The sequence below is a fragment of the Entelurus aequoreus genome, linkage group LG07, assembly GCF_033978785.1.
Source record: "Entelurus aequoreus isolate RoL-2023_Sb linkage group LG07, RoL_Eaeq_v1.1, whole genome shotgun sequence".
NCBI lineage: Eukaryota > Metazoa > Chordata > Actinopteri > Syngnathiformes > Syngnathidae > Entelurus > Entelurus aequoreus.
Genome location: NC_084737.1, coordinates 48,170,160 through 48,196,235, shown reverse-complemented (window position 1 = coordinate 48,196,235; position 26,076 = coordinate 48,170,160). Strand labels below are relative to the sequence as shown.

The window sequence follows — 26,076 nt, the reverse complement described above, 5'->3', positions numbered from 1 at the left end:
TACCCTGATCACAAATTCATAGTTTACGCACCTTATTTTAACCACCTCCAGTAACTTTAAGTCATGTTTTTTTTTTCAAATGTAATCTCCTTAATACCTATCACATATTTTGTATTGTGTAAGCATACTTGGCTTTGGATGCTACATACCATAAACATAAACGTATCTGTCTTGTAATCTTGTTTGATTACAGGTGCTGTGAGTAAAAATGTGTTGACAAGGTCAGCCACGGACGCTGAGGTCACCAAACACGCCATCAGGTGGTTCAACTTGGCGGGGGATCGGGCAACGAGGAGACGAGTCCCGCCTCCACCTCCTCAGGAGGAATAGAGATGTATATGTATAAATAAACAACCTTTTATTGGACTTCTTGTCATTCACCAGTTATTCATTTTCTGATATGTTAGCTGTGCATGGAGCAGCGTTTCCTTGAAGTTGTAGCCTAATAGATTAAATATGTATATTTACTTTTTAAATATATATTATATATATTTACTTTATAGAGTGAATTGACCATTTTCTGTTTCTGCCTATTGACAATATTGTTAGTTTAAAAATTGTACGGAATATGTACTGTACTGTGCAATCTACTAATGAAAGTTTCAATCAATCAATCAATGGAGGAAAGTTCTGTGGTCAGATGAAACAAAAATTTAGCTGTTTGGCCACAATACCCAGCAATGTGTTTGGAGGAGAAAAGGTGAGGCCTTTAATCTCAGTAACACCATACCTACCGTCAAGCATGGTGGTGGTAGTATTATGCTCTGGGCCTGTTTTGCTGCCAATGGAACTGGTGCTTTACATAGAGTAAATGGGACAATGAAAAAGGAGGATTACCTACAAATTCTTCAGGACCACCTAAAATCATCAGCCCGAAGGTTGGGTCTTGGGCGCAGTTGGGTGTTCCAACAGGACAATGACCCCAAACACATGTCAAAAGTGGTAAAGGAATGGCTAAATCAGGCTACAATTAAGGTTTTAGAATGGCCTTCCCACAGTCCTGACTTAAACCTGTGGACAATGCTGAAGAAAAAAGTCCATGTCAGAAAACCAACAAATTTAGCTGAACTGCATCAATTTTGTCAAGAGGAGTGGTCAAAAATCCAACCAGAAGCTTGCCAGAAGCTTGTGGATGGCTACCAAAAGCGCCTTATTGCAGTGAAACTTGCCAAGGGTAACCAAATATTAAAGGCCTACTGAAATGAATTTTTTTTATTTAAACGGGGATAGCAGATCTATTCTATGTGTCATACTTGATCATTTCGCGATATTGCCATATTTTTGCTGAAAGGATTTAGTATAGAACAACGACGATAAAGATTGCAACTTTGGGTATCTGATAAAAAAAAGGCTTGCCCCTACCGGAAGTAGCGTGACGTAGTCAGTTGAACATATACGCAAAGTTCCCTATTGTTTACAATGATGGCCGCATGAAGTGAGAGAGATTCGGACCGAGAAAGCGACAATTTCCCCATTAATTTGAGCGAGGATGAAAGATTTGTGGATGAGTAAAGTGCAAGTGAAGGACTAGTGGGGAGTTGAAGCTATTCAGATAGGGAAGATGCTGTGAGAGCCGGGGGTGACCTGATATTCAGCTGGGAATGACTACAACAGTAAATAAACACAAGACATATATATACTCTATTAGCCACAACACAACCAGGCTTATATTTAATATGCCACAAATTAATCCTGCATAAAAACACCTGCGTGTTTGTTATGCTAGCTCCTAGCTCCTCTGCTAGCTCCTAGCTCCATAGAACACGCCAATACAATTCAAACACCTGATCAACACACACAATCACTCAGCCCAAAAGACCGTTTACCTAACCCAAGGTTCATAAAGCTTATATATTTTTAAAAAGTTACGTACGTGACGCGCACATACGGTCAAGTTATCGAATGTTTAGCAGCCAAGGCTGCATACTCACGGTACCTGATATTCAGCTGGGAATGACTACAACAGTAAATAAACACAAGACATATATATACTCTATTAGCCACAACACAACCAGGCTTATATTTAATATGCCACAAATTAATCCTGCATAATAACACCTGCGTGTTTGTTATGCTAGCTCCTAGCTCCTCTGCTAGCTCCTAGCTCCATAGAACACGCCAATACAATTCAAACACCTGATCAACACACACAATCACTCAGCCCAAAAGACCGTTCACCTAACCCAAGGTTCATAAAGCTTATATATTTTTAAAAAGTTACGTACGTGACGCGCACGTACGGTACGGTACGTGTTATGCTAGCTCCTAGCTCCTCTGCTAGCTCCTAGCTCCATAGAACACGCCAATACAATTCAAACACATGATCAACACACACAATCACTCAGCCCAAAAGACCGTTCACCTAACCCAAGGTTCATAAAGCTTATATATTTTTAAAAAGTTACGTACGTGACGCGCACGTACGGTACGGTACGTGTTATGCTAGCTCCTAGCTCCTCTGCTAGCTCCTAGCTCCATAGAACACGCCAATACAATTCAAACACATGATCAACACACACAATCACTCAGCCCAAAAGACCGTTCACCTAACCCAAGGTTCATAAAGCTTATATATTTTAAAAAAGTTACGTACATACGCAAAAAAAAGCCAAAGCTGCATACTCACAGTAGCACGTCTGCGTCTTTGTCATCCAAATCAAAGTAATCCTGGTAAGAGTCTGTGTTGTCCCAGTTCTCTACAGGCGTCTGTGTATCCAAATCAAAAGTCCTCCTGGTTAGAGTCTCTGTTATCCGAGTTCTTCCATCTTGACTGCATCTTTCGGGAATGTAAACAAAGAAGCGCCGGCTGTGTACTGTTGTGGCTGACTACGTTCGAAAAATACCTCCATTTCGCACCGACAACTTTCTTCTTTGCTTGCTCGGCTTCCTTCTCCATAATGCAATGAACATGATTGAAACAGATTCACGAACACAGATGTCCAGAATACTGTGGAATTATGAAATGAAAACAGAGCTTTTTCGTATCGGCTTCAATGTGGAAGGCATACCCGTGTTCGCCGGGCTACGTCACACGCATACGTCATCCTCAGAGGCGTTTCGAACCGGAAGTTTAGCGGCAAATTTAAAATGTCACTTTATAAGTTAACCCGGCCGTATTGGCATGTGTTATAATGTTAAGATTTCATCATTGATATATAAACTATCAGACTGCGTGGTCGGTAGTAGTGGGTTTCAGTAGGCCTTTAACATTGCTCTATGTATACTTTTGACCCAGCAGATTTGGTCACATTTTCTGTAGACCCATAATAAATTCATAAAAGAACCAAATTTCATGAATGTTTTTGGTGACCAACAAGTATGTGCTTCAATCACACTATCACAAAAAAATAAGAGTTGTAGAAATTATTGGAAACTCAAGACAGCCATGACATTATGTTCTTTACAAGTGTATGTAAACTTTTGACCACAACTGTAAATATAATACACTTCACATTGCATATGAGTATGTTTTTTTTAAGTGTTGTAGGAATAACACGAGTCAAGGTAGCTTTTTTTCTATGCACACACATTTCATTTGTATAAGTCTGGATGCGTGTGGGTCTCCTCTCTGCTCTGACAGCAGCTGGGACTGCTGCGCATGAGACTGTGAACCTGACCGCCTGTGAGTGCTTTGTGATGACGGAGGGGCTCGCAGCAGCACCCGCTGCCCGTTGAGGACATTCACTGCACAGTGATATAAGTCTCCAAAACATCCGAATCGCAAGTCACTTTTGAGAAAAAAGGCGCTAAGAGGAGTAGGCAAGTCTTCAGATATAGCAAGAAAGTTGCCAAGTTGACAACACTGACAACACCAGCCAAGTACATTAAAGTAATATCTGAACGCGGACATTTGTCCATGAAAATATGGAAAAGCTGCTTATGGAGAAACAGTTCGAAGGAGATACCGTAGAAGCCTTCTCTCCAAAGTAAATGCTGTGCAATATTATTACATTATTTCATAAAACTCAACTCTGTAGTTGTTTGTAGTACATTGTATTATATTGTTTTTATGTCTAATCTAAAAGTTTGTTTTTCTTTTTAAAAAGCATGTTACTGTCACACCTGGGTGAAGTCTGGTCTGGGTTTCGTCTGGTTTCATGTTGTTTTGTCATTTCCTGTTTTATTTTGAAATGCTGACTCTCCCTCTCGTTTCAGGTCACTTGCTCTTGCTCCTGTTTCACTGGTCTGACGTCTTTCCTGATTGCGCCCACCTGTGTCACCCTCCCTCATGTGTATAAATGTCTCATCCTCCTTCTGTCCTGTGCTAGAGTGTTCCGTATCTTCATGTGCGTACCTCCAGCGTTCCTTTGCCACAGTCTTGTCTTCAGCCATAGCCACGTTTTGTGTACCTTTTGGATCCACGGGAGTATTTTGGTTTGTAAGTTTTCTCAGGTAAGATTAGCTTCCTAGCATCACCTCCGTTGGAGCGCCTTTTGTTGTATTTGGTAGTTTTTGTTCTTAGCCCCTTTTTCCCTCCATAACCGGAGCGTTTTGAGTTGTTGATATTTTTGTTAGTTTAGTGGTCAGGTCAGATCTGTTTTGATAGCCTGTTTTGTTTCTCCCGTTTTTGGACCCCTCCCCTTGTGAGAATAAACAACTGTTTCTCAAATCCTGCATCTGTGTTCAGAGTCCTGTTCTGGTCGTGACAGTTACATGTTAAAATTTTAGTGTTTTGAGGGGGCCAAGTACGGATTGAAATCATTTCAGTTCATTTTAATGGGCGACGCTGTTTCGCAATACAGGTTTTTCAAGTTACAAGCTGCGTCACAGAACAAAATCAAAATCAGATCCCAAAGTACCACTGTGCACAATGTATTCCAATTACCACAGTTTGATTGAATAGAGCTCAGCACAGTTTTCACAACTACTGTGCTCAAAATGTACCTAGTAAGTTCAAGTATTGTACAATTGGGGAGTACTGTGGATTGGTATAAGAAATTCATTTAAATAACCCTCCAGTAAACATGTTGTGTGAAAAAGTGCTGAAGCATATGTTTCAAAAGGCTAAGGCTTGCTGAAATGTATTTATTTGAATGGTATACTGTATTAAAAATCGAACTTAATGTTTAGACTTAGTGTGCCTGTTATGATGTAGATATAAGTAAAATACTGATGTGATATTGTCTATACATACCCACACAGCAGAAGACTGCTATACGGATCCGCCTTCAAGTCGCCCAACCCGCGTTACTGTCACATTCGTTTTGGCTCCGCCAAGAGGATACAGCTCCGCCTCTGAAAATTGTACGGTCAAACAGCTGATCCTGAGCGGACTCGTGTCTGATTCGCATACGCGGACGCGACAAACTAAACCGGCGCGCGCCGCCTAGAGTTATAGGCTCCGCCTACGCGCGCTGAGCCGACCAATGTCTGCACCCGCAGACGTGGACGCGCCTACTAGCGTGTACGTGCATGAGCCAAGATCTCTGGACTTTCTTTGCTGGAACACGAACGTAAGTATAGATTTATTGATTTATTGCTACATTCGCAGTAAAGATCAGCCTTTGTGTTTCCGTCATCATTTATGTATGATTGTAATGACGTTGTTTGATATTAGGACTAGCAGTAAAACTTTATATTCTGTATATATATTGCTGTGTGGGTACTTACCTGATTTGTAATATCAATTGCGCACACTGCTTGTATGAACAAGCCCATCTTTTCACCCATTTGTTATATTAGTGTTGGGATATTTCAATTGAATATGTTAGTGACAAATGAATACATTATAAACGAAAAATGAAACAGCACTGACATTGAGACTTTATGTTATCTCCCCAACATCTCAATTTCAATTTCAGTTTCAATTGTTCTGCCGGGTGCTGTTGAGCATATAAATCTGTTAAACACACACAAACACATTCTCCCTTGTGAACCCCCCATACAAACCTCTACATCGGGCCTGAGGCCTTGGTTTGGGCTGGGGTTTGCAGGATGGCTGGGGAACAGTTTTTGAGTTTGAATGGCTGAGAGCTTGTCCTTTAATTCCTGGTTCTCCTTCCTCATTCGCTCTAGCTCCTCCAGCTGAACCCTGTCCACCCGCTCCTTCTGTTCTCGAAGGTTCTCAATCACTCGCTCCTGAGACAGTGAGGGGGGAATTGAGAACCATGAGATTGAATCTGGTAAAGACCTTAAACACTATCGTTTACTTACTGCACATGCTTATTCCTATTAATGCTTCTATGATATAGACAGGTTTGCTCTCCAAAAGGCGGACGACTATCAGTTCTGTTTGACGACTTGGTACTACCATTAATAAATGTTTCTAGCCAGCCACTTACTGAGAGTTCAACAGTGTGCTTCGCAAAGGGCAGCCAAACTCATAAATACAAGTCTTAAATAAGACCACTATAAATAATAGCAGGGACAGCCCGAGATCAGAGCCAGCCAGAGTAGAGAGACAGATTTATTGAAAATGGATAACACTATTGCAGATCACTTCCTTACAACTCCACACTGACTCCTGATAAACCAAGTTGGAATGTTTGTATCATAACTCTCCCTATTCTCTAATCACAGCAGCACGGCTTTGGGCATTGGCCTGAGTCCACGTCCACACTATGGGTGGGAGAACATACAAGGTGTGTGTAGTAAGTGCGCATGGACCAAAGTGATTATCAAGGTGTTTATTCAGGTGTTTATTTAGGCACATAGCACTGCTCAGCAATGGGGCTTTACGATGTGGCATTGGCTCGTGATTGGCAGGTTGAAGCCCCTGGGTAAATTGGACAAATACACCCTCTAACTAGACCTGGCAGAATACACATTGCATAACAGCCTTTGAAAGCGCGAGAGAGAGCAAAGAGATGTGGAAAAACCACATGGCTAATAGGTCCTGGGTGTTTTCCCTATATTGTGAACTATCTCAAAGATGTTTGGGGTTTCGGGATGGGGACCAAGATTCGATAATAAAATCTGCCACAATGAGGACAAAGTGCAGTGCAGAAATGAAACATGAAACACACTAATGTCGGATAGAACACACACATGCAGTTTCAAGAGTTCTGGGTTTGGTATGGGCACAATACCGCATGCAGAATGTTAAATAAAACCACATCACAGTGGATCGCAACTAGCTCCAAATGCAGGTTTGTGACTAGCAACACACACACTCACTCTTGTAGACACACAACCTTTGTTGACCGCAAAGTCTTAAACGCTTGCCAATGGTTTTCCCATCACAGCTGAATTCTGTGGTAAGAAGGCTACATAAGAAGGGAATTTGAGGTAACACAAATGTCAGAGCACAAACCAGGGTACAGGTTACTTTGAACACAACAGTCGATCGCTACATGCGTATTAGATAGAGAGATAATAACAAAGCCTGCCTGTCAAAACTGAGGATTATTGTTGTTGTCAAAGCATTCAGCTCTTGTGTTTGATTTGCATTGCAATGTTGTGTTTGGTGGCTATGTGCACCGTCCTAAATGCAATAAAGCACGCTTCCAGTTACAGCAACTCATCATGCAAAATTATTGTCTATATTATTGAATATCAAATTTTCACAAATCTGATTTATTCTGGCATTTGTGTGTTTCACTTTTCCTAATATTCAGCAGTCTCTGCTTCCATAGTTGCACTCTTGACATTGCTCTCTCCAAATTTTGATTCCACCTCTTCCTTCGAACCTGGGGCTGTTCAAGCATTCCTATTGACCTTGTTTTGCTCGTTCCCTGTCAAAATGTCCTCTCTTTGATTCTATAGCTCATTCCATCCAGCAGAGGGACTAATACTGATTCTATGCTCACTTCTGACCTCCCATCTGCTCCCCACCCCCCCACCCCATTTTCACTTCGTTTTCTCACAGGACCTCTTGTGGTGTGGTCGAATGTCTATAAATTAGGAGACATGTGTCCAGAAATGATGAGGATCATAGCACAACAAGCAAGTTAATCAAGTCTTCCTTATAAAAAGTGTACCTCAGTGAGTAAATAAATAAAATATAAGTAAAGATTTCCATTTCATTAAAACCAAACTGGTGGTCTAACTAATGGTTTCAATTTGTGACTTTTCATAGATTACATTCTGACAAACTGTTTTTAGAATCTTTATCAATTGAATGCTGTTATTCTGTCCACTGCACCAATGTGTATATGTACCGGTACGTATATTTGTATTCCCATTTTTATGTAAGTATACTCTTTCATACTTCGACAGCTTTGCTTACCATCATACACATCACATTTGTTATTAATTAAGGTTTGCACAATATTTCTTTGTATACCTTCTCAGATAGGGCCTCCTCTAATGTGGCAAGTGCTGTGTCCGTGTTGCTGGAGTCAGTTTGAAAGCCATGGACTCGATCTCTCAAACCAGTAAGCTGTTTGTCCTTGTCCTTTAACTGTTCCAACAGGTTCTCAATCTGGCAAAAGACGGACAGAGAAAGCACAGTGGGGCTATTAAAGAGCAATAGCTTTATATCGAAAGACCATTGACATAACCAATTCACATCTAATGTGTTTAACAATAACATTCACTGAAACAAATGTGGAGAAAATAATAGATTGGGATAAGTAAGCGTATGATATGGTGATTCTAACTGCATGTTTTATTATTATTAAAGTATTCAGCTTAGAAACATCTTGGTATTTTTCTTGTTCCTCAAAAGGCATAAATGTCAGTGCAACTTGATATATAACCCATTTGTTATTATGGTGTAAAAAAATGTTGGAAATACAACTTTTTGGCTTCTTTACTCGAAAGTCCTGGCCTTCGTAAAACACTTTTAGTGCAACTGAATGATACCCCTGTCATTTAGTCAGTGATTGTAATTGTTGCCTATGTGTAAAGCTCCACTAATGGACATTGGAGTGTTACTTTTGGTGTACAGCTCCACTAATGGACATTGGAGTGTTACTTTCAAAGGCAAAATTAAAGTATTGCTAGAAACATAATTTTATATGGGACTTTATTGTATTATATGTATAGTACATGTTCCAAAAAGAAAAAAGCATACAACACCACCAGAATTAGAGATATTACAAGTCAAAGTGATGAAGTTTAGTGTTACGCTCATGACTTGGTGTAACTAAACATTACCCTATAAGATGAAGGCAATTGCATTTTATTGATATTTGAAATGTATTCAATGTTTATAAATGAATATTTAAATATACTAAATGTAAAAAAGGGAATAAAAATTCAAAATAAGATCATTAAATGAAATCTAGTTTGGTTACGCCATCATGAGCGCAACACAAGGTTGTAAAAGTTTCAACTACAATTCTAAATAAGATGTCAAAAGCAAACTGAAATCAAATACACACAGCTTAAAGATTGATCAATACCTATTTATATTTAGTAATACAAAAATATGATTTATCAAAATATAAAAGAAATATACCTGAACAGAACGCTCATGATGGTTACACCAAAAAGTAACGCTATGAATCGCGTTTTTCCAAGTTTTTGGGGCATTTTTATGCTATTTCCAAGCATCTCCTTTTTATTATCGTTGATTTTAAATGGTCAAACTAATGCATATTATATATGCATGCCCTAGTAAACAAACAAAAAGTCATATTTATTTTTATTGTTACATTTTGAAGTACATTTGTGCAGGTGGGTGCGAATGTACCCATTACCAGAGCTGTACACCTATTTAAAGTACCAATGATTGTCACACACACTAAGTGTGACGAAATTTTTAGTTACACCAGTGGTGACAATTAGGTCGATCACGAGCTACCGGTCGATCGCAAAGGCTGTGACAGTCGATCGCGAGGCAAGAAAAATGAAAAATAGACCTAAAAATTACAGATCATCAATCTTCACTACTCTGTCACTTTCGTCACTTGATTGACATTCACAGCAGCCGGGGACCTGTGAGATTATGCTGGCCGCTGCGAGCTTAGAAGAAGCACTACTTCAACAAACTCTCTCCGTAACGACCGTCAAAAGTGTAAAGACCGACTACAAAGTTCCTGTCTTCACATTAAAAGTGCTGCTCCATCCTTCCTGTGCTAACAAAATAAATGTCTCAGAAAACTAGCACATACAAGAAAGCGAGCTACGGACTTAACTCCAATGTATGTCTTGTAGAGTGTATAAAACAAGTATAGAAGCTGGACAAATAAAAAGCGAAAAACCAACCTTTTTCATGTGGTATTGGACAGAGAATACTTTTTATCCCTGAATAAAAATGTAAATTCTAAGTTGTGGAACTTATCAGCATTACTGTGAATCCTGTCTGATTCCAAAGTCATCACATATATGAGATAGATCACCTCGACTTGGTCATTTCATAAGTAGCTCGCCTGCTGAAAAAGTGTGGGCACCCCTGAGTTACATCATTCCAAATAATAGCAATTCCACCAGTTAAGGGCAACTAAACTTTATTGGTGGATTTTGCCCATCATTTAGAATCCTTATGTGTGACAAGAACACACGTCTTTCTCTCTTATGTGTGTGCTAAACAGTAAAAAAACAAAACTGCTAACAATGCAGGTAATGGGGTGCATCTATTCTGCTTAAAAAACCCTTAAAAAAACATTCAAAAACCGCCAACAACACTCCATTACCATGCTGTTTACTCTCTCGGCCCATGTCTGCTCCGGCTTTTCACCCTCTCTTCTTGCCCAGGGTGAAGGCAGGGTTTCCCCTACATGTAATTGATCGTGGCGGCAAAATAAAATCCGACACACCTAAAAAATTGGTTATTTTTTATGTGAAAACAAATAGAGGCCTGTACTGTAATACATTTATATATATATATATATATATATATATATATATATATATATATATATATATATATATATATATATATATATATATATATATATATATAAATATGCATATATATATATATGCATATATATATATATAGATATATATATATGCATATATACCTATACATTTATATATGTATGTATATATATATATATATATATATATATATATATGCATTTATATATGTATGTATGTATATATATATATATATAAATATATACATATATACCTATACATTTATATATATATATATATATATATATATATATATATATATATATATATATATATATATATATATATATATATATATATATATATATATATATATATGCATATAAATATATATGTATATATGTGTGTGTGTATGTATATATGTATAAATGAATTAGGGCTGTCAAAGATTAAAATCGCAGTGTGTCCATAGTTAACTAAAAACTAATTGTAATTATTCGCAGATACATGTAAATATAATTTTTCATCACAAATAAGTGTACCAAAGACAGAATATTTTCAAGTTTTCATACCATGACTGAACAATTAGTTTGCTTTAATGAAATGTTTTTAAATATTATGTTTTTTAAACAGCTCAATAAAAAAGTAAATAAACACCCTTTTAAAGAGAATTTGAAAAAATACCTGCAGTGCGTTGGTCTCTTGCCAGATTTAGTATTTTGAAGGAGGGGCAACAGTATGTTTCAAAACCAGTTTCACACATTATTAACACAAAATGTGGATTGTTACGATCATGCTTTGATTGTAAAAATATGTTTGGTAATGTAAAATGGGATATTTTTTCTATCTGAATACATGCTTCTGATATTCTGTGCATTACATGCTGCACAAGTTAAATGTATTCATATCTCTGAACTGCAATGTCTTGATCTTCTATATTTATTAATAACATGTAATATTCAGCCTGTTAAACATTCTGTAATTGCGGATCATGAACCAGAACAAGTTACAAAAGATTATACTGCAGTGAAAATGGATGGATGGATGGTGATACTGTGTAGAGAACTTTAATTACCCGATGTGGGAAACAGAGGGGAATAGCAGGCATGCCTGCAGTATTCAACCTAGTCTCAGTGGTAGAGAAGAAGAAGACTAGGAATAGAAAGTGTTCGAGAATGGAGCTCTGTGTGTGTGTGTGAGTGTGTGTGTGTGTGTGTGTGTGTGTGTGTGTGTGTGTGTGTGTGTGTGTGTGTGTGTGTGTGTGTGTGTGTGTGTGTGTGTGTGTGTGTGTGTGTGTGTGTGTGTGTGTGTGTGTGTGTGTGTGTGTGTGTGTGTGTGTGTGTCGCTTCTGCTTATTGAGTTCAACAGTGCTATTTGTGAACATAAATAAAAGGCAGAAATGTTCAAAGACATTCTACCTGCTTCATATTGTCGCCACTATTATGATACACTTTATTTCAACCTGCCAGAAAGCATTTATTTAGGTAGAAATATCACAGAATATTACAAAACATATTTGACAAAGCATGGTAGACGATTTTTCATTGTTTTGTTGGTTAGACCGGATGTGAAGCGTAGCGCTATTATTTTGAAGCCGGACGTGTGTGATTGGTATGAGAAAAGACTTGCAAGTATGTGTGCAAAGACATATTTTGATGAAAGTCGCAGATTAAAGTGACTTTACACTTAATCTCGAACATCTTTTTTTCTTCTGAGCTTTTATTCCATTATACTAAAGCAGTTCGAGTAACAATCAACATTTTATGTAATAAATTCACTTAACTGTAATGTAAACACAGACGTGAAGCTCTCCTGTCTGTAAGCAGAAAAGCTCACTAGTGTCGTTTGTTCCAATGATGTCGTCTCACGGCGATTGAAGATAAAATTGTCTTGTCATGGCTTTGGCCCGGACACTTCTATAATGTCCCGCTTTCTTTGTGCATTTATGCTCGCTATTTTCCCCGGTTGTGATTCCACAGTAAATGGATACCATCACATATCACCACACTACAGAACGTGCCAAGGTAAAAAAAAAAAAAATGGCGTTAAAGAAGTTATAGTTAACGCAATATTATCGCGTTACTTTAACAATATGAGTGTGTAAATGTACATATATATATATATATATATATATATATATATATATATATATATATATATATATATATATATATATATATATACAGTATATATATATATATATATACAGTATATATATATACATATATGTACAGTATATATATATATATATATATATATATATATATATATATATATATATATATATATATATATATATATATATATATATATATATATATATATATATATATATATATGCAGTGTAGGCCAAAAGTTTGGACAAACCTCCTCATTCAATGCGTTTTCTTGATTTTCATGACTATTTACATTGTAGATTGTCACTGAAGGCATCAAAACTATGAATGAACACATGTGGAGTTATGTACTTAACAAAAAAAGGTGAAATAACTGAAAACAACTGAAAACATGTTTTATATTGTAGCTTCTTCAAATCAGCCACCCTTTGCTCTGATTACTGCTTTGCACACTCTTGGCATTCTCTCAATGAGTTTTAAGCACACCTGTGAAGTGAAAAGCATTTCAGGTGACTACCTCTTGAAGCTCTTCGAAAGAATGCCAAGAGTGTGCGAAAAAGTAATCAGAGCAAAGGGTGGCTATTTTGAAGAACCTAGAATATAAAACATGTTTTCAGTTATTTCACCTTTTTTTGTTAAGTACATAACTCCACAAGTGTTCATTCATACAAAACCCAAAACCAGTGAAGTTGGCACGTTGTGTAAATGGTAAATAAAAACAGTACACAATGATTTGCAAATCCTTTTCAACATTTATTCAACTGAATATACTGGTCTAAGCACAGACAGACTGATCCCCCCTACCTCTTCAACCTCTACAGCAATGCTGGCAGCACTCGTATGTCTATTTTACAAACACAACCTGAAGCTAAGCTTGTGAACTCAAGTTCTTTGGCCAGGCCAGTTCTGAGTGGAACCTGTCCTGTTAAATTGCTGTATGGTCTTGGTCGACATGCTGAAGCTTAGTTTAAGGGGATATGGCAAACGTATAGTCGTATATGGAGAGCAACAATTATTTTTTTCACATCCTCAGAGCGCTCTTTGCCATGAAGTGCCATGAACTTACAGTGATTGCATGAGAGAGATCGATCATTTTAATCGTAATACACCTGTGCTTTTGTCGCCAGCGGTTCAGACATTAATGGATGTGTGTTTAGGTTATTTTGAGGGAACAATACATTTACACTTCTGTACAAGCTGTACAATGACTACATTCAATTATATCAGTGTCATTTATTTTGTGTTGTCCCACGACAAAAGTATATCATTTTTGCAGAAATGTGAGGGGCGTACTCACTTTCAAGAGAAAATGCATACATTTTTTTTTTCATAAATTCATGAATTTTGATTACATCAGTTTACATAGAACTTTATTCATCATCACACAGAATAATCCCAGCCAAAGCTAAAATACAAAAATAAAGTAAGAATTAAAGTATGAATAAAAAAATGTATGTATGAAAAAAAACACAGTAATATTATGGTATATTTTTGCACTTGGTCTCTCTTCCCTTCCTGTCACGGCGCATGCGCAATCCCGCATGTCATCTGCTGCAAGCGCAGCCGGCACCTCCGCTAGAAATGCGCCGGGACACGCCCCTGCTCGCTCTTCCCGCATCGCGGCCACGCGCCTGCACGGCTGCAGGCAGTCAGCAATCGACGCACCTGGGTCTGATGAGGGCAGAGGGAATAAAGACCAGCGGACCCGAAGATCCAGTGCCGAAACGTAGTTCACTCTCCGTAGTAAGCGTCCCGTCTCTGGCTTCCCTCCGCGTACTTGCTCTCTCTCTGTGCTTTCCCTGTGCCCGTGTCTTATGTCCTATGTGTTCCCCGCAGTGTTCCCTCTGTTTCCGGTGATCGAGCTGTGCGCCTCGACTTCCCACCGGATTCTGGACTGCCTCCCTCGATCCTCGACCCCCGCTTGGACACGGACCTCGTTGCCACTCTCCAGCCCCCAACCGCTCGCTTGCCCACAAACTGCCTTGTTGCCTTGCCCCTCTGGTCGGACGAAGGATTCATCCAACACGCACATACAACAACCCCTTGCACCATTCACTTAGAGTAGCATACACACTCCAACATATCATCAGATTCAATAAACCTATTGAAGTAATTCCCGCTGTGGTGTCGTCTCCTTCCCCTGCCGTACGTAACACTTCCCCCTCTTTCATCTTCCTTCCATCTTCAGCCCTCCCCCTTTCTCCTAGTGAGGAGTTATACACTTTGATGGCACAGGAATTTATTTAGCTTTTGGTTGCACTCCAGTAAAGGAGCAGCCTGTCACTGATCAGACTTCTCTGCTCACTGGAGGATGGCTTCTATCATATACAGTATGATGGCCTACAGTCTGTTAAGAGATCTTCTCTATGCAACTGTCACTGGGGAGTCCAACTTCATGCCAATTACAGAACCATATTAGCTTGTCCAGCCTGAAGGAGTAATTCTTAAAAGTGCTGCATACCACAAACCACAGTGTAGAATATTAAATAATATTATATAGCAAAATACTTATTTTGTTGACCGGGAAAAGACAACTCTATCCACTTCCGCCTGGGACACGAGTACCTCAACTTATGTGTATTTTGACATAGAAACGGTCTCTCTACTTTTTGGTATACTTTAAGTTTGCAAGCATTCGTCGGGTTACGAGCATTCCTGCCACTTGTAGTAATTGGCCATAGTCTTACAGCTAGATATTGACACAATTCTGCCCTCCAACCACTGGAACTGAGAATATTAAGGAGAAAGATGGCATCTACCAAATCAGAAAAACCACTCCAAAAAGCAGAATCCAACTTCCACGCCAAAACATCGTTGACACAGCAGACATTAATCCATGAATATATGGAGAAGCTGCTGAATGATCTGTCATGTTCTAGTTTGTTCTTTTCGTCTTGTGCAGACATACATGTTGGTTGCTGTCAATTCTGACCTCTACGGTCCGTCACTCAGAGTTACAAGCTTGGTCATAGACGAAGCGAATACTTAAAGGGAAACTGCACCTTTTTTGGGGGAATTTTGCCTATCGTTTACAAGACAAGAACACACTTTTTTTTTGCATCATTCCAAAAATGATGAAAAAACGCTAGCAAAATGCAGCTAATTGGAGTCACCATTGTAGCCTTCAACGCCCTCTAAAACAACTTCAAAACCATCCATCAACCTGTTATGTTCACGCTGCAAGTGTATTTTGGTCCGTTTAAGCATTGCCAGAACTTCCTTCCTCAGCGCATTTATTTCCGTTTCCATAGCAACGCACTTCCGACTTCCGGCAACAAGTGTGTGTTCTTACTTATGGAAACAAACCCGTGTGTGTGTTCTCAACATGGCAGACTTGGTAATAGACAACAAAGACGACTATTTTTGGACAAATGAGGTTGAACAACCTTATTTTATTAACCTGAAAATACGAAGGATGAACTGCTGGTAAAAGAAGCGAGCACGAAGAGAGGGTGAAACGTTGGAGCAGAGGGAATCCCAAAAAGTGACGCTGGAAGTGTGGAACTTGGAGCCAAGCTATGCCGACATACATGGCCTGCCTACCCAACTGGAAAAAACGTCCCCGGCCAGCGGGACAAGACGGACAACTGTCCATCGAGTGAGTCACTATAATATTGATTATGATACATGAAGCACCTCATGCTTGTTAGTACAACTACATACAATGTCAAGCTAGCTGTGTACAACATACTTGCCAACCTTGAGACCTCCAATATCGGGAGGTGGGGGGTGGGGAGTGGGGGGGCTTGGTCGGGGGTGGGGGGCGTGGTTGGGGCGGGGGGCGTGGTTAGGGGCGTGGTTAAGAGGAGAGTATATTTACAGCTAGAATTCACCAACTCAAGTATTTCATATATATATATATATATATATATATATATATATATATATATATATATATATATATATATATATATATATATATATATATTTATGTTATTATATATATAAATAAAAGAAATACTTGAATTTTAGTGTTCATTTATTTACACATATACACACGCACACAACACTCATCTACTCATTGTTGTACTTGAAAGTACAATGCTTTGTTAAGGGTTGAATTGGCCATCCTCTTTCTATTCTGTCACTATTTTTCTAACAATGCTGAACACCCTCTCTGATGATGCATTGCTGTGTGGCACGCACAAAAGTGCTTTCATCAAATGCACGAGAGTGTGGAATCTTCCATCTCTCCCTAGCATGGCCCAAAACTTTGTCCAGTTTACAGCTGCTGTGACAACTAGAAACACACGAGCCTCCACAAGGGGGCAGTGTAACGTACCCAGATGTAAAACCTCTTTTGCACAATCAGCCTTTTCATATAAAGCCATAAAGGAATGGAACGACCTCACAACAAACTTGATAAGTCTAACATATTACTCTTCATTCACAATTGAAGTTAAAAAGTGGCTTTAGAGCAATCAAAGCTGCTCACACGGTCACTAAGATGGGCATTATGTTTGACACATCAACCTAATGTGTATTATATTTATCCATGAGAGCATTTTTTATTGTAAATTGTGAGGTGTGTCTGTTAAAATCATGGTTGTTTTTACAAATGATGACAGATGTGAACAAAAGCATGTATTGTCTTTGTGTGATGATGTAAATGAGGTGTGGTTGTATTGTATATTAAGTATGTGTCCATGAAAGGGCATTTTATGACTTTTTTCTTAATACTTGTGTATGATTTTATTGTTATAATTTTATTGCATGATTTTTGTATCCCTTTAATTTAGGTAGCCAGGGACTGCAGATGGAAATTAGCTATTTAGCTATAAGCTAGTACAGAACATATATGTCTTTGAGCTTAATGTTTCTGTACATTGTCCCTTCAAATAAAGACTAAACTAAAACCGGTCAATCCTTGCTTCCTGGGGAAGATCTTCCCTGGCAAGCAATTGGTACTCCAGTACTTGTACCCGGAGGCTGGTCAGGTCCAATCGCAGCTGCGGCAGACTTTTTTTTTTGGGGGCGTGGCCTCCAGCTACGGCTGAATACCGGGAGTTTGTCGGGAGAAAATCTCTGTCGGGAGGTTGTCGGGAGAGGCGCTGAATATTGGGATTCTCCCGCTAAAAACGGGAGGGTTGGCAAGTATGGTGTACAAACAAAACATGAAATGTGGGCTAATAATTTACATATACTGTAATATGACTGTTCATGTTTTTCAGTTAGTGTAGATTGGTGTCCTACCGCATTGTGTTGTGCATTACAAACTCAAAAGCCATTCAGCTGCTGACGCAAAAGCTATCTTACGATTAATGCCGTCGGAAGGCGATGTGTTACTACGCTACAAAAATAGTTCCTCTGTGTTCTCGCTTACATTATCGGTACAGCTTGGTTATTTTACAGGTCACCGTGTTACGTCTGAGTCGCATGGTGATGCGTGGGTCGTTCTTCCAAGATGCAGCAGGAACACCGGAGGCGAGATGCAGGTAAGACAGTGATTTATTGTCCATAAATCAGTCAACGTACCAACAAACAAAACAAAGCAAGCGTGCCGATATCACAGGGAGCTAAGGCGAAACTTAGCACAGGGATCAAAAGCATGGGTGACAAACGTAGTTGCACGAAGCAAACAAGTGTGGCGAAAGACAGGAATAAATAGCTCTCTGATTAGTGCCCGGGAGCAGGTGAGCATCCCAAACACTAATCAGAGGCAGGTGAAAATAATCAGCACCCATGACAACCAAGAAACACAAACCCAAGGGTGCTGAAACAGAACTAAGGGAGTCTTAAACTAAAACAAAACATGATCCGGGCAACGGATCATTACATACAGAACGTCAATGGAGTATTTTTGGCGGTTTTTGGATGCATTTTCAAAATTATTTAGAGGCAGAATGGATTCTTCTTCTACATTGCCAGCCACGTTGAATGAGCTTAAAGGCCTACTGAAATTATTTGTTTTTATTTAAACGGGGATAGCAGATCCATTCTATGTGTCATACGTGATCATTTCGCGATATTGCCATATTTTTGCTGAAAGGATTTAGTATAGAACAACGACGATAAAGTTCGCAACTTTTGGTCTCTGATAAAAAAAAGCCTTGCCCCTACCGGAAGTAGCGTGACGACACCGGAGGAAGGACTGCTCATGTTTTCCTATTGTTTACACCAGCAGCGAGAGAGATTCGGACCGAGTAAGCGTTGATTACCCCATTAATTTGAGCGAGGATGAAAGATTCGTGGATGAGGAACGTGAAAGTGAAGGACTAGCGTGCAGTGCAGAACGTATCTTTTTTCGCTCTGACCGTAACTTAGGTACAAGGGTTCATTGGATTCCACACTCTCTCCTTTTTCTATTGTGGATCACAGATTTGTATTTTAAACCACCTCGGATACTATATCCTCTTGAAAATGAGTCGAGAACGCGAAATGGACATTCACAGTGACTTTTATCTCCACGACAATACATCGGTGAAGCTCTTTAGCTACTGAGCTAACGTGATAGCATCGGGCTTTACTGCATATAGAAACAAAACAAGTAAGTCCCTGACTGGAAGGATAGACAGAAGATCAACAATACCACCAAACTCTGGACATGTAAATACACGGTTAATGCTTTTCAGCTTGGCGAAGCTTAGCAATGCTGTTGCTAACGACGCCATTGAAGCTAACTTAGCTACGGAACCTCGACAGAGCTATGCTAAAAACATTAGCTCTGCACCTACGCCAGCTCTCATCTGCTCATCAACACCCGTGCTCACCTGCGTTCCAGCGATCGACGGTACGACGAAGGACTTCACCCGATCACCGATGCGGATGGCGACCCGGAGACGGAGGAAGTCAAGGTGAGGTCGTTCGGCTAGCGCGTCTGCTATCCTCAAAGTCCTCCTGGTTGTGTTGCTGTAGTCCGCCGCTAATACACAGATCGCACCTACAACTTTCTTCTTTGCAGTCTCCATTGTTCAATAAACACATTGCAAAAGATTCACCAACACAGATGTCCAGAATACTGTGGAATTTTGGGATGGAAACAGAGCTTTTTTGTATAGGATTCAATGGGTCCGAATACTTCCGTATCAACCGTTGACGTCACGCGCATACGTCATCATATCTAGACGTTTTCAACCAGAAGTGTGGCGGGAAATTTAAAATTACACTTTATAAGTTAACCCGGCCGTATTGGCATGTGTTGCAATGTTAAGATTTCATCATTGATATATAAACTATCAGACTGCGTGGTCGGTAGTAGTGGTTTTCAGTAGGCCTTTAATATTACAAATTAGAATGCAAAAAATAAATAAAACTTGTGTCTTGTTGTCTCACAAGGATTATGAACGATAAGCCCAATTTCAAAAAAAGTGCAATCCCCTTTAAGTTGAGGTACTAATGTATTTACATTTTTAGCAAAGCTAACTCCCCCTCAAACCTGAGCAAACATGCTGTTGAAGCCATTGCTCAACCTGCAGAGAGTAGAGCAGCACACAGCTTGAAGCAGCGAGAGCTAGCATGCCCATATATGTTTGTCAGGCACACACTGATGTCAATGTGGTCCCATTGTTTGAAAAAAGACTGTAAAATACAACATTCAGAGACACCCTTAACTGTTTGCAGTCTTACGTTCAAATGCATAAACTTTCTGATTTGACGCTTTGTCATTGTTTAACACAAGTGTCCAATATTCTAACAAAAATTATAGGTCAGAGGAGAGGAAAACCATCGTAAGTCTCCTTTAATGGTAGTCCTCACACTTAAGGCTCACACTTAATGTGATAGGCACAGCAAACCTTTCAGGTATGGATGAGAAGCATTCAAATAACGACTCAAAAAATTCCAAGCATCTCAAGATTTCAGGGGTTTTTAAAGACCAGAGAGTTAAGGAGTTTCCATATATATTCTTCCTGAATCCAATGTGTGTAAATTAAGTGTTTACGATTAGTTCCTGAACTTGGAGTGAAAACACACATGAATACAGTAAGATATACAAAATCAGTACGTTGAAGCATCTGAGCTCACAGGATTGATGCTAAATATGTTTAGTATGTGAAGACATTTCTGAAAACAAAGGAGAACAGCAGAAAGGCTCTAGACTGTTGTAGAAGCATTTACAGTAGATACAACCCTCTTGAACAAATATGCCGAAACACAAGCATATGCACTCATGCATAGCCTTGCTCCCAGGCCCTATGGACACCACACAACCCAAATGTAGGTGAAATTGAGCATATGACCACTGCTCTTAGACAAATCATTACACTCTTCATGAGCCTAGTGTTTACCTTGGCTTCTGAACACAAAATAACAGCCAATGAGTAAAATATTTAACAGAATATTCCGCCGCATGTGGTATTGCTCACTAAAAATATGGGAATGTATAACTTGGATCATTTATATGGGAAAGGGGGTATGATTTGTCATAAAACGTCTAAAATCCTGAATAATTGTTGAAGAGAGAAGCATTTTAGGCACAGGAAAAAGGGGGCTGGCTCTGTGCCTTTCTGGAAGTTAGGCCAATGTTTCAGCAGCTTGGGTGTTGCTGATGAGAACATCTGCCATGCCGCAGTGTATGAGCTTACTCAAACTACACGTACACACCACCACATTTAGACACACATGCATAGGCTTTATCACCTGTGTGTGTCAACCCACCCCAAACCATACACACCTCCTGCTGGAGCAGCTGCAAATGACTTATTGTCTAAGCCATGTCCCTTTCAGATGTCTGCCTAACTAACTAAGTAACTAACTAACACACACACACACGCACTTGCACACAAACACGCACTGACACACACACGCATGCATGCATGCACACACGTCCACACACACACACACACACACACACACACACACACATACATACACACACACAGAACTCCCAAATGTTTACAGCATTACCGATAACTTTATAATAACATCATGCAACCAGACCAGACTCCCTCCCTCGAAAGTAGGAGAGCAGATAAACTGCTACCGTTACATGACCTTGAATTTGTGAATAGCACCTGCAAGTTGTAAATTTCAGATTTGAAAAAAATCTTAAATTACAAATATTTAGCACAAGTTGATGTATGGTATTGTATGGCACGGTTTATTTGTTTTTCAGAAATGCTCGATGAGTTACAATAACGGGGTCCTATTTTGCAAAACCAACTTTTCTTACCTATTGTTACCTGCTGTTGTGTATTTGGAATTTTCTTAAGTCCCGAAAATGTAAAATCCAACTATGGATGCATTGCATTTTATATTTATAAAACAATCTTGCCTTCCTTCCAACTTCTGCCAAATGAGCTGTTTGGAATGTGCACAATTGGTGACATCACATATTAGGAAAACTGTCAGCGGATTATCCGCATATGGTATAAATTTACCCAGAGTGCCATGTGCGCGTCCGCCATTGAAGTGCGCGCTGTAGTCAATTAGCTCCTTCTTTTACGCGAACCTCTTGTTGTGGGGCAGACTGGGTCGTACATGGAGACGTATTCTTCGCTGTTGATATTTCTACTATAAAGTAGCGTGTAGTTTGAATTTATATCTGTTAGTAAACTCGTTATGGAAGTACTAAAACTAAAACAAATTGGGCGGCGAGAAGACAGTGAAAGTGAAAGCAGTAAATAAGACAGGCAGTAGGTGGCTCGAAAACGCTCTGTAAAAAATAATCTATGCAACATTTTGACCAAAGAACCAACATTACATGTTATCTAGACCACAAGGAAGTGTTTTAAATGCAGAAAAAAAATCCTGATATGACCCCTTTTAAGGAATTTATGAGGTTGTGTTTGTCAGTAATTCAGTTAATAAGGTAAATAAATGCTGCAAAATAATAAAACCAATAAGGAAAACTAAATCATGGATTGGAGTATCTAAGCACTTAAACGAATACGTAATGTAAATATTAAATCAAAGTTAACTAATTAATAATATTATGCTAAGCTGATTGTCTGCATGGCTATGGAATTGTATTTACAGTTTTGTTAGGAATATTGTGATTAGTCCTCAGTTTAATGTGATGAGAGAAAAAGCTGTGTTTCTGGGAAAAAAACAGAGTGACCTAAAAGCAGCATGTTACAGAGGAGAACCACAAACTCGGTTGACCCATCTGTCTCCCATCCAAAGAAAGAACAAGAACTCGGTGGCCTCCAAAAGAATAATTTCTGCAGAACACGGGGAGACCAGGATGGAGTGTGACCACCATAGTGTTACAAGTGTTTGTACAGTGTTTCTGGAAGTATTTTAGACCCATAAAATGATGAACAGTAAATGTTTTTTCTTTAAAACTGGCTTTTCTCTACTTGTCATTGCCATGAAAACATGATCCAGACATTTATATGCATGTGAACACAGTCTCACTTACAAAATAACAGCAACTGAGCACAATATAGTAACACAAAGCCCTTTTCCACCAAAAGTTCAGGAACTTCAGGTTCTAGGTCCTCAGAAATAAACAAGTCGTCCTCTTATATACTCCATAATAGCCGTCTTGTGTTTGAAAAATAAGTTTTAGGGTAACCTCCAACCAATCAGCGTTCAACAGCACAACACACCCCCGAAAAGGTTCAGGATAGCTTGGAATATTCCCACCTAGCTAGGAGGAACTCCGAAATGTTCCTTAAGAACTAAATCTACCCGGTTAGTTTTTGATGGAAACACAGGGGGAACTTTATTTACCCGGGTAAATGGGAAAGTTCCTGCGGTGGAAAAGGGCCTATTGGGTACTTCCCTGGAGAAATCTAGGTCGCATTCAAACACACTTACTTCATGACAAACTATAGAGTGGAAATATAGCCCTGGCACATGCTGTGATTTCAGCAAAGCATGTACACATTCCAAGACTTGAACTATGCACACATATTTTCACTTTAAGTGTGACCTCAACAATATGCTCCAATGTGTACAACTGCACACTAGTCCCATCTCCAACCATCCCAACTTGATGATTCTCACATGCATCACAGCCGTCCTCCTTATTGTGAGATTTCATATGAGGCTTTTTAATGATACACACAGTTCAATCATGAAGGTCACCTTTTAGTTCACTTGGCCTTCATAAAACCCCTTCTATCTCCATCACATCTCATGCCAATTTGCCCCTGGAATAAGAACTAAGGATTCAGAGGTCATAGAATAGCAGGGATATTGTGTAAACTGACGTCCTCTAGTGGTCAGTTGCTGCAACAGGCATGTATCCACCTGCAAATCCTTAGGAAACACATGCATATACAGGTATACTACTAATGTAAGATATCGTTTATATGTCTTATATATAAAGTTACTGTGATGCAAACTAAAAAAATTATATATATAATATTTGCAGAAAACAAAAAACATTACTAATTAAGACCAGTGATTAATTGAGTGACAATGTGATATCTTAATCTTAACCTGAGATCACCTTCATGATGTCAAGTACTGTAGTGAGGCTCAGTGATAATGACATTTATTTTATCACCCACAAGAAGACAGTGCAGTGACTTCTCACACAGGAAGAGGGGGGAGAAGAAGAGAGGTCAAATCAAACGTCAGTCATAAGAAATAATATTTTTTATTATTACCACAAAACTGTTGTAGCGGATATAATGCATCGCGATCTTGCTCACGGATGCCTTGGCAACAAACCACAGATCAAACCAGAAATAGGCCAGATATCAGGCGGCTACATTAACTCTTCCGTCAAAGCACTACCTGTGTGGTATAAGGCACATGACCCTCACTATGACAAGGGGAAACGGCTACCAGACAAATGACATCCATCCAAAAAGAACTACAGCAAGAACAGGCTGATTCCTTTAATCCCAGGAACACCAATCCTACCGTCAAGCCTGGTGATGGTAGTATTATGCTCTGGGCCTGTTTTGCTGCCAATGGAACTGGTGCTTTACAGAGAGTAAATGGGACAATGAAAAAGAAGGATTACCTCCACAATCTTCATGACAACCTAAAATCATCAGCCTGGAGGTTGGGTCTTGGGCGCAGTTGGGTGTTCCAACAGGACAATGACCTCAAACACATGTCAAAAGTGGTAAAGGAATGGCTAAATCAGGCTAGAATTAAGGTTTTAGAATGGTCTTCCCAAAGTCCTGACTTAAACATGTGGACAATGCTGAAGAAACAAGTCTATGTCAGAAAACCAACAAATTTAGCTGAACTGCACCAATTTTGTCAAGAGGAGTGGTCAAAAATTCAACCAGAAGCTTGTCGATGGCTATCAAAAACGCCTTATTGCAGTGAAGCTTGCCAAGAACATGTAACCAAATATTAACATTGCTGTATGTATACTTTTGACCCAGCAGATTTGGTCACATTTTCAGTAGACTTCATTAATGTTTTTTGGGACCAACAAGTATGTGCTCCAATCACTCTATCACAAAAAATAAGAGTTGTAGAAATTATTGGAAACTCAAGACAGCCATGAAATGGTAAATGGTAAATGGGTTGTACTTGTATAGCACTTTTCTATCTTTTTTTAAGAAACTTCAAACGCTTTGACACTATTTCCACATTCACCCATTCACACACACATTCACACACTGATGGCAGAAGCTGCCATGCAAGGCGCTAACCAGGACCCATCAGGAGCAAGGGTGAAGTATCTTGCTCAAGGACACAACGGACGTGACTAGGATGGTAGAAGGTGGGGATTGAACCAGTAACCCTCAGATTGCTGGCACTGTCACTCTCCCAACTTCGTCACGCCGTCCCTAATGACATTATGTTCTTTGCAAGTACAGTATATGTCAACTTTTGACCACAACTGTACATAGTACTGTAATCATCTATTTTTTTCTTCTTCTGTATGTACTAAATTCCATACAGTCAGTTATATAGCTTTCCATCCTCATACACACAATTAAAAGAACGCATGAGACAATTTTACACAGAGCAAAATAGCCACATCAGAGGCAATGATAGAATATCGGCGGGGGTACCAAACACAAGATTCAAGCAGTGAATATTCGGGCAAACACCCTGCACACTGAACTGTGATATAGTGGTTGTCCTGCCTCTCTGTGCACGCCATGCTGCATGAATTAGAAACCCAGAGAACACACATAATAGACAGAGAGATGGAGTTTACAGTTGATCTACCAAAGAGCACAATGAGTAGGGGCGCAAAGCTGAAGCATTTGAATGTAGACAGATTGCACGTGTGTGAGCCAAGAGCTACCTGACCGTGGGCGCCTCTATGTGTGTTTTGGATAAGTCGAATCACGTCCACGCTCTTTAGGGTCAATACCATATTTTTAGCCCCCCCCCCCCCCCCCATCAGCTGCGGTATGCTACAGTAATTGCTGTTTAATTACCCAGATGCTTGATTTAAATGCTCCCT

General features: G+C 39.4%; 1 protein-coding gene across 10 annotated transcripts in view; it reads right to left on the bottom strand.

The window, feature by feature from the left end:
* LOC133653943 (ERC protein 2) overlaps nucleotides 1-26,076 on the bottom strand; it is a 421,278-nt gene that overhangs the window by 287,030 nt on the left and 108,172 nt on the right. For all 10 annotated transcript variants that reach the window (XM_062053792.1, XM_062053798.1, XM_062053795.1 and 7 more), the window contains 2 exons: nucleotides 8,225-8,362; nucleotides 5,890-6,078 (listed from right to left, as the gene is read on the bottom strand). In XM_062053792.1, the coding sequence (XP_061909776.1) occupies nucleotides 5,890-6,078; nucleotides 8,225-8,362 (327 nt within the window). The remainder of the gene's footprint in view (nucleotides 1-5,889; nucleotides 6,079-8,224; nucleotides 8,363-26,076) is intronic.